A 20,077-nucleotide genomic window follows, 5' to 3' on the forward strand; every position below is an offset into this window, starting at 1 on the left:
TCTTCTTCTTCAGTTTTGCAGACTCCAACTGTGAGCAAAAATACATCTACCAAAGGTACAGAGAAACTAAAAAAACCTGCAAGCCCTGATTGTTTTACAGGTAATTAAAATTTGGATAAAATGCTTTTCTAAATTTCTTCAAGATAGTTTTTATGTTGCCCTTTTGGTAAAACAGTTGTCTGCTTTTACAGAATTAAGTGTGATGAATAAAATAAGGAAGAATAAGCTATCTAAAGCAATTTATTTGATGCAGAAAACTCTTCTAATATTTGAGAAAGATGCAACCTGTTCTTCTCTACAGAACTACTTGACGGTAACAGTGTGCCATTCCTTACTTTAGTCCAGACTTGAAACCCCTGGTAAAAATGAATGATTTATTGCTCTTTTCTTAACATTAGATTATGAACTTTAAGATTTGCTGTGTTTAGTCCTCTCTTTGTGAAGTAAAATAGTTCTAGCAGGAAAATTAATATATATCCCCTGCCTTGAACTCCCTTGAAATGAGCGATTCTCCCTCTGCAGGGGGGGACCTTACATAGGGAACCAAATAAAATCAGAAGGGTTCAAAATGAGGTAAACTGTAGAATGTAAGTGACACTGTGTATGCATAAATGCATTCCTTACTATGGAACTAAAATACTGAAAGTCCTGGGGCTAAGGCACCTTTCCTCAGATGGAGATTGCTGATTTATGGACCAATTGCCTTGCTGTTGTCTCTCTGTGACCTGGACATTGTTCTGTCTGCTTACTAATTCATTTATGTTGATTTTAGAGTTTAAATTTCTGAGGGGAATCACATTTCTGTTTTATTTTGTCCCTGTGCATCACAAAACTTTGTGTTGGCTGAATGAATGGCACATGATAAATTAGAGACTACCAGTAGCTTGACTGACACAGGATAGAAGAGTGTAGGTCAAAGCTGGGGGAGGATACAGAGCTGAAGAGGAGTCTGACATACAGTGGGATCCTATAATAGAAGAGGGAAAGGAGATGAGACTGAAAGCACATACAAAGCGATTCCCCTTCAACGGAGGGTGGACTGCAGAGCAGACATCTCATCCCTCTGATGTAGAAGGCAAGGAGCAGCAGACAGATATAGATTTCAATAAGTCTGTTGTGGAAGCAGAGAGATGAGTGGATACTTTCTTATCTTAATCATCTGTTAAAGTAGGAGGCAAGGAAATCTGCCAACCATGGTGTGTGGGGCTGGGTAGATGGACTGAGGAGAGAGAAAGTGATGGGAGAGTGCAGAGGAATGGATGAAGGAGCTGACTCTAAGATAAAGGACTGGCCAGCATTCTGAAGTTCTAGCTGAGGTTGAAGACCATGGACTTCCAGAAGGCCCCACATGCATGCTGGTGTGATGTTATCCTGGTGTGGTATTCTTAGTAGCTGTGACAGTAGAATACTTGTGGCAGTAGAGATCTGTACCAGACTGGAAAGTATGGAATTATAGGTTAAAAGTTCACAATGAGAAATGGGTGCAGGTTGAGTAGGGAAGGCAGTAACACCCACCAAGGCTTTTAAAGACTTGGTAGACTATGGAGATATCAAGAGATCAGGCCTGTCTATGAGGTTGAAGGCCATAAAATCAGAATTTGAGGGAGTTAGAAAGATAGGTGTTTGAAGTCAGAAAGTAGAATATTGGAATTTCAGATTTCTGGCACGTAGGGTTTCCTGATCATGAGTCCGTCACTTCATTTATCCAACAAATGGTTTTGAGGGCCTGTGATCTATTCAACAAATGTTTCAAAGGAAGTTGACTATGTGCCTGGTATTATGCTAAGTACAGGGGATAAAAACAAAGATTCTTTCTTTATTCAACCGATATTGATGGATTGCCTACTCTTTGTGGTTTCTGCCTTCAAGATAAATCCAATCTATAGGAAAATAGACACGTAAGTAAGTGATTATGAGTCATTGTCATAAGTGCTTTAATTGCAAGACTGCCAGGGAAATTCAGGAAGAGAATACCTAACCCGACAGTGGAGAATGTTTGAGGAAAATTTAGAAAAGATGACACAAAGTTGAATACTGAAAGCCAGGCAGGAGTTGCCAGAGACAGAGAAAGACAAAGGTGGAAAGGACATGCAAGGCAGAGAAAACAACTTGTGCAAAGGTCCTGAGGCTGGATGGGTCATAGAATGCTTGTAGTCCTATAGGTCATTCAGTGTGACAGAAGCTAAGATGCAATGGCAAAGGGCAGAGGGGTGTTTGGAAAGGATAGTAATAGGTGAGGCCAGAAAGAAAGTAGAGTCTAGTTCAAAAAAAATCTAAGGATTCTGGATGGATGCTGCCACTATTCAAGGGGAGGAAGTCTGTCCTGGCCATATTCAGGGAGAGCCTTGATACATTAGAATCTCCAGCATTTGAATGAAGGAATTTGATGATGGTGTTGGATAATCTCAGCTGACCAGGCCAAGCGGTATCTGATCTTTGTCAGAAGACTCCTGGGGTGCGTTCAGGATCCCATTTCTTAGCAGATGCTTGTACAACCAATCTTTATTACCAAGCGTTTGGAGGACATTGGTACTGCAGTCCTATTTTGATGGCAAGTAAAGCTTATCTTTTAGAACTATTTCTTTCAGGACTCATCTGATGGCCTCTTAGAGTTCAGAGAGAGTAAATCCTTCATGATTTTCCCTTTTGTTTTATTATGACACAATTTTGTCTTTATGCTATAATATACCCATTCCCCTGTTATGTCTCTATCTTCCCACTATCATGACTGGAAATACACTGGAGATGTGGTGAAGTGTTCATTTTCTTCTCCTTGTGTATCTTTTCTTTCTATTTCTTAAGTGAAACTATTTTAACTTAAGAAAAATTATAATATCCTCTTAAACTCATGAGAAGCATTTAGAGGCTCCACTTTTTTTAATGAGGGGCCCTCCATAAGGATTGTCACAGCTGGGAAATGTTGAATATTTTTTCTAGAAGTCCTGAAATCATCCATTGCCACCTCTGCTCCTCCATGCAATTTTTTATCCTAGTGTTAAAAAGCTTAATGATTAGTCCTCAGGGTACTCTCATAAACGACGATGTTATGGATCAAATAATTGCCAAAATTTCTTTCCTTAAAGAAGACAAATAAATTTCTTTCCCTTGGCAATCATTTTTCTTTCAGACTATATTACAGCATACTTTACATTATCATCATCTGGTAATAGAATTATCCCCAAATCAGTATCTGATGTGTCACCTGATACCATAAAAAAGATTTGGAAAGCCTGGGTCTTTGCAGAACTCTTCAATAATTCATACCGTGTTTCAGTTTTTCAGAAGTTTCCTGACCTCATAGAGATGAATGCTCTCATCAGGTGTCTGTCTTATTCTAAGTCCATTAAAGGTGGACCAGCTTGTTGCCACGGATAAGGGACCAAATTTTGATAAGAACCTGTTAGCCTTCCGGATGAGATGGTTGGCTTTTTTTTTTTTTGGTGGGGATTAATTTTTCTCATTTTCCTCTCTTTGTTATTTGACTTCTGAAAGTCCTCCAATTTATTTTAATGGCTTACACCTAGAACCAGCCTGAGATGTCCCTGATCTTCTACTTCTGATCAAATAGAGGGATCAGCATATGGCTTATGATCTTCACTCTTAGTTCACTTCAGAGTCCAGCACTCCGACACTGAGCATCTTTACAGTGCAATTTCTCACTGGACAGAGGCAGGAATACTCTTCAATGCAAGTGTTAAGGTTACCAGGGCAGGTTATATACTGCTGTTTTCTGTCTAGCATCCACTTTCCTTTCCAAATGTCATCTTTGGAGGAATTTCTTCTTCCCCACTAGATGTAATCAGGTGGGACTTTTCAGGGCCACTTTTCTCAGCCAGCCAAGAGGATGACTGGTGAGGCAAGCTAGGCCAATAGGTTGTTCCCTCCTTGGAATCTGAATCTTGAGCAGAGGGATAAAAAGACAAAAACTAGTTGGCATTCAGGACTTTCCAGGTGTCTCAATGATAAAGATTCCTCCTGCCAATGGAGGAGCCTTAGGAGACAGGGGTTCAATCCATGGGCTGGGAAGATTCCCTGAAGGAGGAAATGGCAACCCACAGACAGAGGAGCCTAGTGGACTATAGTCCATGAGGTTGCAAGGAATCAGACATGACTGAGAATACACACACACACACACACACACATACACACACACACACACACACACACACAAGATTCCCTGGAGGAGGAAATGGCAACCCACGGACAGAGGAGCCTGGTGGACTATAGTCCATGAGGTTGCAAGGAGTCAGACATGACTGAGCACACACACACACACACACACACACACACACACACACAGAGTTGGCATTCATTCATTCATTCTGATACCCGTGTCCTGATCAGATTCTTTTAGTTGTATTCTGAGGACTGTCTTGCCTCTGGTCCTGCTGTGGTCAAAATCTCATTTTCCTGTTGCTTCTGTTACCAAAGAACCCTAACTGATGCATCTGGTGATCTCCTTGTACTGTTTGTTGAAACTTAAATCAGTAATTGACTGTTCCAAAATTCAGTTATAGTGCTTCAACTCTAAGCAAAGAGAGCATTATGGATTAGCAGGTTATTTTTTATAATCAACACAAAATCTAATTTTATGGCCCTAATTTGGAACCATAACTAATGAAGAAGCCCAGCCACTAGAAGTTCTAATCACTCCTGGTTTTAATATTTCCTGAATTTACAACTAAGGGCTTCCCAGGTGGTACAGTGGTAAAGAATCTGCCTGCCAGTGCAGGTGATACAAGAGACCTGGGTTTGATCCCTGGGTCAGGAAGATCCCCTGGAGGAGGAAATAGCAACCCACTCCAGTATTCTTGCCTGGAGAATTCCATGGACAGAGGAGCCTGGTGGGCTATAACCCATGGGGTGGCAGAGTCAGACATGACTGAGGGACTGAGCACAGTGCAGAGCTCCTAAATACTATTGTATTAACTATGTTACCAACTGAAATGATTTCCCTATTTTGTAGCATTTTAGTCAAATCAATCCTATTTGCTTTTTTGAGGAAAAGTATATGTAAACCAATTTATTTCAGAGATCTTCTCAGTTCTTTTAAACAGTTCTTTTAAATTATTCCAGGCTAAAATCTTCCTCATAAAGAGTAAACCCCTTTTTGATTCTGACCCCCCTCTTATGAGGTCATATTTTGACCCCAAGTCTTCAAAAGCCTTCACTCTTTTAGCATATTTACATTTTAGGATTTTTTTCTTTTAAATATTTTGAGGTTATTGCAGAGAAAACATCATCTAGGTTGCCTTTTCATGCTTCTTTTAAACTTCACTCTGTATTAAGACAAGAAATCATAGTGGTTAGATGTAGAAGGATCTTGATTAGAGCTGTGGTTCTGCTGCTGACTAGCTATATGACCATGGTCAAGTTACTTATGCTCTCTTAAGTTTTAATGTCTTCATTTGTAAAGTGAGTGATCTTGGGAAAGATTTAATGAAATGCCTATAAAATGCTTAACATTTGGCACAGAGTAAACAGTCAATAAGGGCTTCCCTGGTGGCTCAGATGGTAAAGAATTGGCCTGCAATTTAGGAGACCTGGGTTTGATCCCTGGGGTGGCAGGATTCCCCTGGAGGAGGGCATGGAAACCCACTCCAGTATTCTAGCCTGGAGAATCCCCATGGATCGAAGAGCCTGGTGGGCTACAGTCCACAAAGAGCGACTAAGCACAGTATATGCAGTCGGTAAATGTTAGCCATTATTATTACTACCACTTCTATTCTCTCTTCCACTTTAAGCACTCTGGGATATTCTGTTTTGTCATATCAGAATAATTTTTGGTGCTTTCGATAGATTCTTCTCTATCAAACCACATTTTTTTCTCTTTTCTCTTAGATCTTGTAAGTTGTATATTTTATTCTCAGCAATATTCTTTGTTAGGATTCTTGGATATGACTTAACCTACTTTTTATCTCTTTCTGCAATGTACATAATATTGTTGAGAAGCCAGAATATACTTTGAGAGATCTACTAGATGAGGAATAAATATGGCACTTTATCATTCCAGTCTTATGATTGTTATCATGCCCTTCAAAGTTGCATTACATCTTTCCATAAGTGTTCTGCTGCACTGTGGATGTTAAGGCATTTTCGGATATATTTAACATCAATCTGTCCTTATAAGCATTGCATACACGCTGCATGCATGCTAAGTTGCTTCTGTCGTATCTGTCTGTGACCCTATGGACTCTATGTAGCCCGCCTCTCCTCTGTCCATGGGATTTCCCAGGCAAGAATACTGGAGTGGGTTGCCATGGCCTTCTCCAGGGGGTCTTCTCAACCCAGGGATTGAACCCGTGTCTCCTCTGGCTCCTGCATTGCAGGCGGATTCTTTACTGCTGATCCACCAGGGAAGCCGTTTTAAGTCTTGAGTAACTTATAAAAAGCAGTAGGTCACATGTTCTCTAATGGGAACTGTAGGGAGAGAGACTGCATTCAAACGATTGTACTTTGGACTTCAGTACTATTGTGGCAATAAAACAGTATGGTTGTTTTTGGAATTATTTTTTGAAATTGAAGTGTTGTTGCTGTACAGTATTAATGTAAGTAAAGTTATGCAGTTGTATCCGACTCTTTGCGACCCCATGGACTGTAGCCTACCAGGCTCCGCTGTCCATGGGATTTTCCAGGTAATAGTACTGGAGTGGATTGCCATTTCCTTAAGTAACAGGTGTACAATATAGTGATTTACAACTTTTAAAGGTTCTATTCCATTTATGTGCATGCTTAGTTGCTCAGTTGTGTCTGACTCTTTGTCACCCTTTGGACTGTAGCCCTCTAGGCTCCTTTGTCCATGGAATTTTTCAGGCAAGAGTATTGGAATGGGTTACTGTTTGCTTCTCTGGGGGATCTTCCCAACCCAAGGATCTAACCTGTGTCTCCTGTATCTCCTGCACTGCAGGTGGATTCTTTATCTACTAAGCACTGGGGAAGCCCTACTTCATTTATAGTCCTTATAAAATATTGGTTTTATTTTCTGTGCTGTACAATATATCTTTGTAGCTTATTTTATTTTAAATTAAAAAATTATTGGAGTATAGTTGCTTGACAATGTTGTATTAATTTCAGGTAAACATCAACAATCTTGGTTTGTAGTTTTCTTCTCTTGTATCATACTATCCTTGTCTGGTTTTGGTGTCAGGATAATGCTGGCCTTGTAAAATCAGTGTGTAAGTATCCCTTTCTCTTCAGTTTTTTGAAATAATTTGAGAAGGATTGGTGTTAATTCTTTAAACATCTGACAGGAATTCACCACTGAAACCATCTAGTCCTGGACTTTTCTTTATCAGGAAGTTTTTGATTACTTATCCATTTTCTTACTTATTACTAGTATGTTTGCATTTTCTGTTTCTTTATGGTGTTTCACTGTTGGTAGGTTGTATGTTACTAGGAGTTTATCCACTTCTTCTAGGTTATTCAGTTGTTGGCACATAATCATTCACAGTAGTTTCTTATGATTCTTTGTGTTTCTATGGGATCAGTTGTCGTCTCCTTCATTTCTTTAATATATGAGTCTTTCTCTATTTTTTATTCATCTAGCTAAAAGTTGTCAATTTTTTAAATCTTAAAAAAACAGCTTTTGTTCTAGTTGAGCTTTTCTATTGTCTTTATGGTGTCTATTTTATTTATTTCCCCTCTGATCCTTGTTATTACAACTAACTTTGATCTTAGGATTTTTGTTCTTCTATTTCCTTGAGGTGTGAAGTTAGATAGTTTATTTGTGATCTTTGTTCTTACAGTGGACATTTTCACTATAAACCTTCTCTTAAAACTACTTTTGCTGAATCCTGTAAGTTTTGGTATGCTGTGTTTTCATTTGTCTTAATATACTTTTTGACTTCCCTTTTGATTTCTTTTTAAATTAATAATCTTAAAAACTGCTCAAATGTATTTTTGGCCATTGAACCTGTAATCATATTTTTTCTCATTTGATATATGGATAAGTTAAATTATATTCCTAGATTTCCTAGTATTAAATCATCCTTTTATTCCTGAGGAGACAACATAATTACAGTACACTATTCCTTTAATATATTATTAGATCAGTGAATTAGTATTTTATTTAGAATGTTTGCATTTGTATGTATAAAAAGATTTCTCTATGTTTTTAAGTGCAGTCATTTTTTCAGATTTTGTTATCAAAGCTGTAATAGTTTTAGAATATTATTTCAGAAGCTATCTGTCTTTCTCTGTAGTTAGAAATTTAACAAATGACATAGGAATTTTCAGTTCATTGAGATTTGAAATATTAACTTTTAATAATATCATTTAAGATTGATACTCATGGGAAGTAGGTTTTTGGATATCTGAGTTTCTTTCATCATTATTGCTGTGTCAAGGTTTTTCTGCTTTTGTATTTTTTAGTTAGCTTCTGTATTTCCATCTCCAGTGATCAGTGATAATGTGCATCTTTTCATCTGCTCACCGACTATTTGTGTTATCTTCTTTGGAGAGATGTCTATTCAAACCCTTTGTTCATTTTTTTAAAATTTATTTTTTTAATTGAAGGATAAATGCTTTACAGAATTTTGTTGTTTTCTGTCAAACCTCAATATGACTCAGCCATACATATACATATATCCCCTCCCTTTTGAACCTCACTCCCCTCTCCCTCCCCATCCAACCCCTCTAGGTTGATACAGAGCCCCGTTTGAGTTTCCTGAGCCATACTACAAATTCCTGTTGGCCATCTATTTTACATATGGTAATGTAACTTTCCATGTTATTCTTTCCTTACATCTCACCCTCTCCTCCCTTCTCCTCATGTCCATAAGTCTATTCTCTATGTTTGTTTCTCCATTGCTACCCTGTAAATAAGTTCTTCAGTACCATTCTTCTAGATTCCATGTATATATATGTTAGAATATGATATTATCTTTCTCTTTCTCACTCACTTCACCCTATAATAGGGTCTAGGTTCATCCACCTCATCAGAACTGACTCAAATGCATTCCTTCTTATGGCTGAGTAATATTCCGTTGTGTATATGTACCACAACTTCTTTATCCATTCATCTGTTGATGGACATCTAGGTTGCTTCCATGTTCTCAGTTCAGTTCAGTTCAGTCACTTAGTCGTGTGCAACTCTTTGCGACCCTGTGAACCACAGCACGCCAGGCCTCCCTGTCCATCACCAACTCCTGGAGTTTACCCAAACTCATGTCCATTAGTCAGTGATGCCATCTAACCATCTCATTCTCTGTTGTCCCCTTCTCCTCCTGCCTTCAATCTTTCCCAACACAGGGTCTTTTCAAATGAGTCAGCACTTCGCATCAGGTGGCCACGTTCTAGCTATTGTAAATAGTACTGCAATGAACACTGAGATACATGTGTCTTTTTTCAATTTTGGTTTCCTCAAGTAAACCCTTGGTTCATTTTTTAATGGAATTTTTTCATTATTTTTATTTTTATTATTTTATTATTTTTTATTATTGCAACTGTTCTTTATATATTCTGAATACAATTCCTATATCAGATATATGATTTGCAAATATTTTGTTCCAGTCTGTCAGCTGTCTTTATTATTTTGATGATATCATTTGAGGTTTTTAATTTTGATGAATTTAAATTTATCTGCTTTTTCTTTTGTTGGTGTGCTTTTGGTGTCATATCAAAGAAAGCATTGTTTAACAGTTCAGTTCAGTTCAGTTCAGTTCAGTCGCTCAGTTGTGTCCGACTCTTTGTGACCCCATGAATCGCAGCACGCCAGGCCTCCCTGTCCATTACCATCTCCCGGAGTTCACTCAGACTCACGTCCATCGAGTCCGTGATGCCATCCAGCCATCTCATCCTGGGTTGTCCCCTTCTCTTCCTGCCCCCAATCTCTCCCAGCACCAGAGTCTTTTCCAATGAGTCAACTCTTTGCATGAGGTGGCCAAAGTACTGGAGTTTCAGCTTTAGCATCATTCCCTCCAAAGAAATCCCAGGGTTGATCTCCTTCAGAATGGACTGGTTGGATCTCCTTGCAGTCCAAGGGACTCTCAAGAGTCTTCTCCAACACCACAGTTCAAAAGTATCAATTCTTTGGCGCTCAGCCTTATTCACAATTCAACTCTCACATCCATACATGACGACAGGAAAAACCATAGTCTTGACTAGACGGACCTTAGTCGGCAGAGAAATGTCTCTGCTTTTGAATATACTATCTAGGTTGGTCATAACTTTTCTTCTAAGGAGTAAGTGTCTTTTAATTTCATGGCTGCAGTCATCATCTGCAGTGATTTTGGAGCTCAAAAAAATAAAGTCTGAAACTGTTTCCACTGTTTCCCCATCTATTTCCCATGAAGTGATGGGACCAGATGCCATGATCTTTGTTTTCTGTATGTTGAGCTTTAAGCCAACTTTTTCACTCTCCTCTTTCACTTTCATCAAGAGGCTTTTTAGTTCCTCTTCACTTTCTGCCATAAAGGTGGTGTCATCTGCATATCTGAGGTTATTGATATTTCTCCTGGCAATCTTGATTCCAGCTTGTGTTTCTTCCAGCCCAGCATTTCTTATGATGTACTCTGCATAGAAGTTAAATAAGCAGGGTGACAATATACAGCCTTGACATACTCCTTTTCCTATTTGGAACCAGTCTGTTGTTCCATGTCCAGTTCTAACTGTTGCCTCCTAACCTGCATACAGGTTTCTCAAGAGGCAGGTTAGGTGGTTTGGTGTTCCCATCTCTTTCAGAATTTTCCACAGTTTATTGTGATCCACACAGTCAAAGGCTTTGGCATAGTCAATAAAGCAGAAATAGATGTTTTTCTGGAACTCTCTTGCTTTTTCCATGATCCAATGGATGTTGGCAATTTGATCTCTGGTTCCTCTACCTTTTCGAAAACCAGTTTGAACATCTGGAAGTTCACGGTTCATGCATTGCTGAAGCCTGGCTTGGAGAATTTTGAGCATTACTTTACTAGCATGTGAGATGAGTGCAATTGTGTGGTAGTTTGAGCATTCTTTGGCATTGCTTTTCTTTGGGACTGGAATGAAAACGGACCTTTTCCAGTCCTGTGGCCACTGCTGAGTTTTCCATATTTGCTGGCATATTGAGTGCAGCGCTTTCACAGCATCATCTTTCAGGATTTGAAATAGCTCCACTGGAACTCCATCACCTCCACTAGCTTTGTTTGTAGTGATGCTTTCTAAGGCCCACTTGACTTCACATTCCAAGATGTCTGGCTCTAGATTAGTGATCACATCCTCATGATTATCTGGGTCATGAGGATCTTTTTTGTACAGTTCTTCTGTGTATTCTTGCCACCTCTTCTTAATATCTTTTGCTTCTGTTAGGTCCATACCATTTCTGTCCTTTATCGAGCCCATCTTTGCATGAAATGTTCCCTTAGTATCTCTCATTTTCTTGAAGAGATCTCTAGTCTTTCCCATTCTGTTCTTTTCCTCTATTTCTTTGCATTGATCGCTGAAGAAGGCTTTCTTATCTCTTCTTGCTATTCTTTGGAACTCTGCATTCAGATGCTTATATCTTTCCTTTTCTCCCTTGTTTTTAGCCTCTCTTCTTTTCACAGCTATTTGTAAGGCCTCCCCAGACAGCCATTTTGCTTTTTTGCACTTCTTTTCTATGTGGATGGTCTTGATCCCTGTCTCCTGTACAGTGTCACGAACCTCATTCCATAGTTCATCAGGCACTCTATCTATCAGATCTAGGCCCTTAAATCTCTTTCTCACTTCCACTGTATGATCATAAGGGTTTTGATTTAGGTCATACCTGAATGGTCTAGCGGTTTTCCCTACTTTCTTCAATTTGAGTCTTAATTTGGTAATAAGGAGTTCATGATTTGAGCCACAGCCAGCTCCTGGTCTTGTTTTTGTCGACTGTATGGAGCTTCTCCATCTTTGGCTGCAAAGAATTTAATCAATCTGATTTCGGTGTTGACCATCTGGTGATGTCCGTGTGTAGAGTCTTCTCTTGTGTTGTTGGAAGAGGGTGTTTGCTATGACCAGTGCATTTTCTTGGCAAAACTCTATTAGTCTTTGCCCTGCTTCATTCCGCATTGCAAGGCCAAATTTGCCTGTTACTCCAGGTGTTTCTTGACTTCCTACTTTTGCGTTCCAGTCCCCTATAATGAAAAGGACATCTTTTTGGGGTGTTAGTTCTGAAAGGTCTTGTAGGTCTTCATAAAACCGTTCAAACTTCAGTTTCTTCAGCCTTACTGGTTGGGGTATAGACTTGGATAACTGTGATATTGAATGGTTTGCCTTGGAGACGAACAGAGATCATTCTGTCGTTTTTGAGATTGCATCCAAGTACTGCATTTTGGGCTCTTTTGTTGACCATGATATCTACTCCATTTCTTCTGAGGGATTCCTGCCCACAGTAGTGGTCATCTGAGTTAAATTCACCCATTCCAGTCCATTTTAGTTCGCTGATTCCTAGAATGTCAACGTTCACCCTTGTCATCTTTTATTTGACCACTTCCAAGGTTGTGAATATTTACTTCTATATTTTCTCCTAAGTATTTTATAATTTTATCTTTTACATTTGGTTCCATAATTCATTTTGAGTTAACTATTTGTATATAATGTGATAAATGGTTCCCTCTTTTTTCTTTTGTACATGGATATCTAATCATCTAAGCACTGTTTGTTTGAAAGGCTATTCTATTTTCTATCATTCAATTTTAGTTTTTACATGAGTTTTTGCTTTAACACTTTATCAGTCTTTGCTTTTTCATTTAATATAAAAGGAGTTTAACTCATTTACATGTATTATTGTTGATTTAGTTAGTTTTACTTTTGAAATATTTAGATTTTCCGATTTTTATTTTTATTTTTTGTTTTATTGTTGTCACTAAATGTGTAATCTTTAAAAAGGTTATTGCCTTTCCTTTAGGTTTATAGAATAGATATTTGTGTATATTTCATTTCTTTTTGCTGATAGTAAGAAACCCTCAATAATATTAATTTTGTAAACCACGTATACCAATGATCATTACTTGAGAGTCATATTTCAAGTTGCACTAAGTGTAAATATATAATTCATAAGTATAAATGCAGATAATTGTTATAAAAATGTTTTAAGGACAGTGAAATATGATGGCAGATATTCAGAGGACTTGATCTGAAACTGAAATGTCTTATATTAATGTATAATAATAATGATAAACATGTTAGACATACAGTGTAATTGTCTTAATAGCTATTTTTTTTACTTGTCCTTATTTAGTAGTTAGTTTTCACTCCTGGAATATCATTCAATGCTTGAAATATGTATACTACCGAGGCCCAAAAAATACATATATGAAGATAATGTTATTTAACATCACCAGAATTCTCCAATAAAATGAAATTCAAGCTCTTGAAATGTATTTTCCTGTGTTCACACTTTATCATAGGAAGCATATTCTTTGATTGAGAAGACCGAAGCAGAACAAAGTATACAATATTCACATCAGAAATGTGTGGAAACTGCCAAAGGAAAGAAGAGCAGAGTCCCTCCTCCACCCATTCTGCTCTCCCGAACTTACCGTTCTGTGACATTAAAACCTGCCCCATTTGTTTCTGATGTTAAGGTATGTTTTCCATTTTGATCTTTACCTCAAGGAAAGCATCAAAGGTACTTCAGTAACTGTAACGATTGATGTTTTATTGGTTTCAGCACTTGGATAATCTTATTTGTAAACCCTGAACACTGAGATTAGTATTTTAATATCTTAAGTAAATTTAGTTTCTTCATGACCCTTTTGCCTTTATGCTATTTCCCCTTTGGCTCCATATAGCTTTACTGACACCCAAATATATAATAAGGAGAAATAAGAGAGAAGCATTTCTCTCGAAGTACCTTTATCACTGTAGCAGTCACACACTGATGTACTAGAGTGCTCAGTATCAAGAAGGTTTCATTAAAATAGAGTCAGACACTTGAAGGGGATAAAAGTTACTCTGAGAACCAATGTTGAAGACAAGAAAATTGAGGGGTGGTGAATTTAGGGGCTCTTTGTAAAGTTCTTCTGAGTAAATGAGGATTGTTTTAATAAAAGGCTTCCCTGATAGCTCAGTTGGTAAAGAATCCACCTATTATGTAGGAGACCTTGGTTCAATTCCTGGGTTGGAAAGATCTGCTGGAGAAGGGACAGGCTACCCACTTCAGTATTCCTGGGCTTCCCTTGTGACTCAGCTGGTAAAGAATCTGCCTGCAATGTGGGAGACCTGGGTTCGATCCCTGTGTTAGGAAGATCCCTGAAGAAGGCAAAGGCTACCCACTTCAGTATTCTGGCTGGAGAATTCCATGGACTATATAATCCATGTAGTCACAAAGAATCAGACTAAATTTTTTATTGAAAGAGTCTTTTAATAAAAGCAAACAATAATTCCATTCATATTATAAGTCATAGCTCTATGTGTTTACTGAAGCTCTTTCTCCCAGCCCCAGTGCCTTGGAATTAATCTGTGTGACTGTAACTTGAGATTTAGTTTCCTCACAAGCATTTGGTTCCATCTAATTCATATTTTAAATATTACATTTTCCTCTTTTGGGTGATGAACACATGCTCTTTGATGTGTAAAAAACAAAGTTGTTTCTTTGATTATCCTTAGGATGTTCTGTTTGAACTTACACTGACTTGATACAGTGGAAAGGGCATGGGCTTTGAAGTGAGACAAATACAGACATAAAATTCTCACTCTAGCACAGCAGTATGACCTTAGGAAATCTAAATATACTTTCTGAACCTTTCTTAAATTAGTTTTTGTTACTTTTTCATTTGTAGAATGTTTCTGCTGTGAAAACTAAATGAGATATTATATCATATTGTTGACATGTTAACCAAGGTCCCTACATTTCTTGTACTAACCTTATGTAACAAGGTTTGCTAAAATCAGTTAGTGATGTTATACTCTGTGATTATATTATCTGATGATTTTTTCCCATAACTTCTGTTCAGTGATCATTATTGTCTGTTATCTGTTAAGCTCTATGTGAGGTAAAGTATAGAAGTAAATACAAATAAAGCACGATTCCATTTTTTGAGGCGTTTTAGACTAATGGGTGGAGAAGGCAATGGCACCCCACTCCAGCACTCTTCCCTGGAAAATCCCATGGACAGAGGAGCCTGGTGGGCCGCAGTCCACGGGGTCACTAAGAGTTGGACATGACTGAGCGACTTCCCTTTCACTTTTCACTTTCATGCATTGGAGAAGGAAATGGCAACCCACTCCAGTATTCTTGCCTGGAGAATCCCAGGGACGGGGAAGCCTGGTGGGCTGCCGTCTATGAGGTTGCACAGAGATGGACACAACTAAAGTGACTTAGCAGCAGCAGCAGCAGCAGCAGACTAATGGGAGGTGGACGTCAGTGAGAAGTAATACCACCTTCCTAATGCCTTATAATTGAAAGAATAGTAACAACATTCATCTTTTACCCAACTGTGCTATAATAAATGCATTATTGCAATTTCTAGCAGTATTAAAATTCAACTTTGGATCTGGGGGATCTGTTTTAAGAATAAGGATTCATTGGCTTCAGAAATTCAGGATAGAACTAAGACTGGATAATTTCCCAAGAGTTTTTGTTTGTTTTTATGTAAATATTTTGATTTATTTAACCAGGTTCTTATTTTTTATGTATCTCAAATTAGTGACTAGTTTATTTCATAATGGTTAAAAATAGGAAGACATAAGAATCCCACACTTGACCTGCAGCTGTAAGACTTGTAACTCAGCACATGATGTGAAGCTGATGTATGTTCTGTTGGGAGAGTTATGCTGCTGGAAATGACACCTTCTGTTACCTACTCCTTAGCACTAGATGGTGCTGTGGGCTTAAATACATTTTCTAGTTTGTGATTTCAGCCATCTTTTGTTTTACCAAAATCCTCTTGTTAAGGCATTCTTTGCATTAACATCTGTTTTAATAGTTGAAAATATTAATGTTATTTATAAAATTTTACTTTCAGAATTAGTGGTGATTTTTCCATTGTGCCCTTACACTTACATAGATTCTAAGGACTTACTCTTCTTATATAAACTAAGATGTTTTCATCTGGGTAACAAAATAGAACTATAAAGCCTGCTTGCAAAAATGCTTTTAGAGAAAACTTACTCTTCAAATTCCGTAGAGCTTCAAAATATGTAGAGCTTCACTTAGAGCAATAATGATCTAGGTCATAAAACAGTACATTTCTTCCTTTTTTACCTCTATGGCACTTTTTTTACATGAAAAGTCAAGGAAAGTTAGTTTATAAGTTGTTTTTCTGAGAGTCATGCTGAGTTTCTTTTTCTCTTCTCCTGGCCTCCATCTTTCAAGTTCCTTCAGTGTGTTTTCTGTCCTTGAAGTTCTGCCTTTCCTAGTGCTCTTTAATCACCTGAGAAATTTTCTTTAAAAACACAAAAGTTCGGCTGTTATGCACTAGGTATTCATATTCATTGAGGGAGGCAGGCCTGGGTAGATGTAATTTTTTTTTTTAATGGTTGATTATGTACAAACTGTATTTTAAAAAACGATCCTGTTACATAGTCAGAGTGGAGAACTACTTGTGCAGACCACACACAATTAGTATTTTTCTGTTGACCCAGAGGGAGAAATAGCAGGCGGAGCTGTAAGAGGCTGCTGCTTCGGAGACAATTACATTCCCCACCCCCTGCTCTTTTTTTCTAGTTTTAGAAGTTGAGATGTTATGAGGTGGGGCCTTTGGGGAAAAGAGAATGAAACGCCACACTGATGACGACCCCTCCATCACCTACCCCTGGACAGTATACCTCCTAATGATGCTTTTTTCCTAGGTATCACCTCTCCTCCTTTCCCTACAGTGAGAATAATTCATGATGATGAGGTATCTCCATTATTTTGACGTTTTGGCAAAAAGACCATTATTGTCTAACCATTTAGTCCAGTTTTAAGTTTGCTTTTTTTCTGTGAAATTTGCATTTTGCTTTTGGTTTACATCTGTATTTAATAATTATCAAAGGAATACAATGTTTCAGAAAATTTATAGACCAGAGGAAAAAATATTACCCATAATCTTACCATTTTATCATCCAAACTCTACTATTCTTATTTAGAAACATTTTCTTCTAGGCTTTTTCATATGCATGCTTACATTTTATGTAAAGCACTACAATTTAGTGCCTTGGTTCTTTTACCACTTACTTTTGGTCATTTATTAAATAAAATGTGAAAATCATTTCTGTGTTGGTCTTTTTGTCATCAAGATGAGCTCATCTTTGGAGTCACTCTCTGCCACTGTCTGAACACTGCTTAACACATAGGAACTGCTCACTTCATTGTAGCTAAAAGTAATTAATAATGAATAATATTTTAGTCTTGGTCCCAGGTAAACTATATTTGTATTTTTAAAAAGTATAAACCTAAGTGTCTTTGTAAACTGAGGTTTCATATTTTAAAACTTGAATAGTTATATTTTTGTATAGAAAAGTATTCCTTTTGCCACATCATGATAAAAGAAATCAAATGCTGTGTTAAGCTGACTAGAGATGACAGGCTCATCTCTCTCCTTGGCAGGTCTGCTGGTATTGCATTTTGGGTCGCAAAGCGGAAGGAAGCTATGGAAAAGTAAGACTAAACAATAATCATCTCCCAAACTCAGGAGAAGCGGTATGTTGAACTGAAAAAACCTTTGAATGTCAGGAAATCTTACCAAAAGTCTTATTAATTACAACTGAGTGTTGCTGTTTTTTTTTTTTTAATGTAATCACTGTCTCAATGAATTTCTCTTGATTTCAACTTGAGTCATATCTAAAATCTTACAGTAAATGGAAAGCTTTTTTTTTAACCTATAAAGATCACTTAATTATATTAAAAAACCCTTACTTTAATTTTCCATGTATAACTTGAAATATGTTTTTGTTAATAGATACCAGCGGATGGCAAAAGTGTTTTTGAGGTAAAAGGTTTAGAAACCAATGAAAAATACGTCTTTGCAGTTGCAGCTTACTGTTCTAGTGGAAAGCTGATTGGTGATGCTATTGGCGAGACAACTAAACCAATTCTGGTTTACCCACCTCTTTCTGCTGTTACTACTCGGATGTTATTGACGCAGGTAGATGAGATTTCACCTAATATCTTCCTCTATTTTTTATACTGTTAACCAATTACTAAGTAATTTCTGATGAAAAAACAGTCACAGCACATATTCTGAAGCTCCTGTAATACATATTTTCCTTGGCCACAGTTTAGTCTCCTAAAATATAAATCATTATTTCTCTCACTCCTGAGTTTGCTTTATATAATAACATTTTTTTCCTGCGCTAAATAACATTTAAATGTAACACATACTGATTTTAGAATTTTGGAAAAAAATGTTGCCTGTTTTCCTGTCAACCAGTAGCAGTTCTTAACCTGAAGCAGTTTGGGCCCCCAGGGGACATATATCAATGTCTGGAGACATTTTTGGTGGTCACCATCTAGAGGAATGCTACTGACATCTGGAAGGTAGAGGCCAGGGGTGCTGATAAGCATGCTACAATGCAAAAGACAGCATTTCCTTGCCTCAACAAAGTGTTATCTGGTCCAAAATGTCAATAGTGCCAAGGCTGAGAAGCCCTAATCCAGAGATATCCTTTTCTTTGCAGGCATATGTATACATTGTTGTTTAGTTACTAAGTTGTGTCCAACTCTTTTGCAACCCCATGACAGTAGCCCACCAGGCTCCTCTGTCCATGGCATTTCACAGGCTAGGATACTGGTGTGGGTTGCCATTTCTATCTCCAGGGGATCTTCCCCACCCAGGGTTCAAACACATGTCTCCTGCATTGGCAGGAGGATTCTTTACCACTGAACCACTTAGGAAGCCTGTATGTATACAAATACACACATATATGTGTCTACACACAACATGTGTGTAGCATGTAGACACATATACATGTGTGTGAATTTATGTATAATATATAATTTTAGTCATAGTGTACATATTATTTTACATCCAATTGTTATTTACTACATAACTGACTTTTTTTCCACTCTATTAAGTATTGTTTCAAAACATAATTTTTACCATTTGTATGGTATTGCATTTTAAAAATGTCATAATGTAGTATATATATATGTGTGTGTGTGTGTGTGTATACGTGTATACACACATACACACTGGAATACTAGTCAGAAAAAATGAATGAAATAATGCCATTTGCAGCAACACGGATGGACCTAGAGATCATCATACTTGAATGAAGTAAGTCAGAAAGAGAAAGACAAATACCATATGATATCACTTATATATGGAATCTAAAATACGACATATGTGAACTTGTTTATGAAACAAAAGTAGAGACTCACAGACACAGGAAACAAACTTATGGTTACCTAAGGGGAAAGGGAGTGGAGGAAGGACCAATTAAGAGTTTGGGATTAATAGGTACAAACTACTGTATGTAAAATAGTTAAACAGTAAGGTTCTCCTGTATAGCACAGGGAACTGAATTCAATATTGTGCAATAAACCATAATGGAAAAGACTGAAAAAGAATATGTGTCTATATGACTGAATCACATTGCTGTACACCAGACTCTAATATAACATTATAATTATTCTTCAATAAAAAATATATATCAGTTGTTTTACAATATTGTGTTTCAGGTGTATAGCAACATGATTTATATATATATGTATGTATTTTTTCAGATTACTTTCCATTGTAAGTTATTTTAAGATATTGAATATAGTTCCTTGTACTATACAGTAAGTATTAATATTTGATGATTGTTTATTTTCTGTATAGTAGTTCATATCCGTTAATCCCACACACGTAATTTATCCCTTTCCTCCTCCTTTTCTCCTGTGGTAGCCATGTTTGTTTTCAATGTCTGTGGGTCTGTTTCTGTTTTGTAGATAAGTTCATTTGCATTGTATTGTAGATTCTACATGTAAGTGATACATAGTATTTGTCTTTCTCTGCCTGACTTGCTTTACTTACTATGATATTCTCTAGGTCCATCCATGTTGCAGCAAATGGCAATATTTTATTCTTCTTTATGGCTGAGTAATATTCTATTTGCACACGTGCGTGCGTGCGTGCGTGCGTGCGTGTGCGTGTGTGTGTGTGTGTGTGTGTACCTCACATCTTAAACCAATCATCTGTTGTTGGGCACTTGGGTTGTTTCCATGTCTTAG

The 20,077-nt window shown here is 37.4% G+C and overlaps 1 protein-coding gene across 1 annotated transcript in view; it reads left to right on the forward strand.

Annotated features, from left to right (window-relative positions):
• CFAP54 (cilia and flagella associated protein 54) overlaps positions 1-20,077 on the forward strand; it is a 325,750-nt gene that overhangs the window by 62,088 nt on the left and 243,585 nt on the right. The window contains exons 18-22 of the mRNA XM_069585110.1: positions 14-100; positions 192-313; positions 13,347-13,523; positions 17,471-17,563; positions 17,823-18,008. Of these exons, the coding sequence (XP_069441211.1) occupies positions 14-100; positions 192-313; positions 13,347-13,523; positions 17,471-17,563; positions 17,823-18,008 (665 nt within the window). The remainder of the gene's footprint in view (positions 1-13; positions 101-191; positions 314-13,346; positions 13,524-17,470; positions 17,564-17,822; positions 18,009-20,077) is intronic.

The sequence above is a fragment of the Ovis canadensis genome, chromosome 3 (genome assembly GCF_042477335.2).
Source record: "Ovis canadensis isolate MfBH-ARS-UI-01 breed Bighorn chromosome 3, ARS-UI_OviCan_v2, whole genome shotgun sequence".
Taxonomy (NCBI): domain Eukaryota; kingdom Metazoa; phylum Chordata; class Mammalia; order Artiodactyla; family Bovidae; genus Ovis; species Ovis canadensis.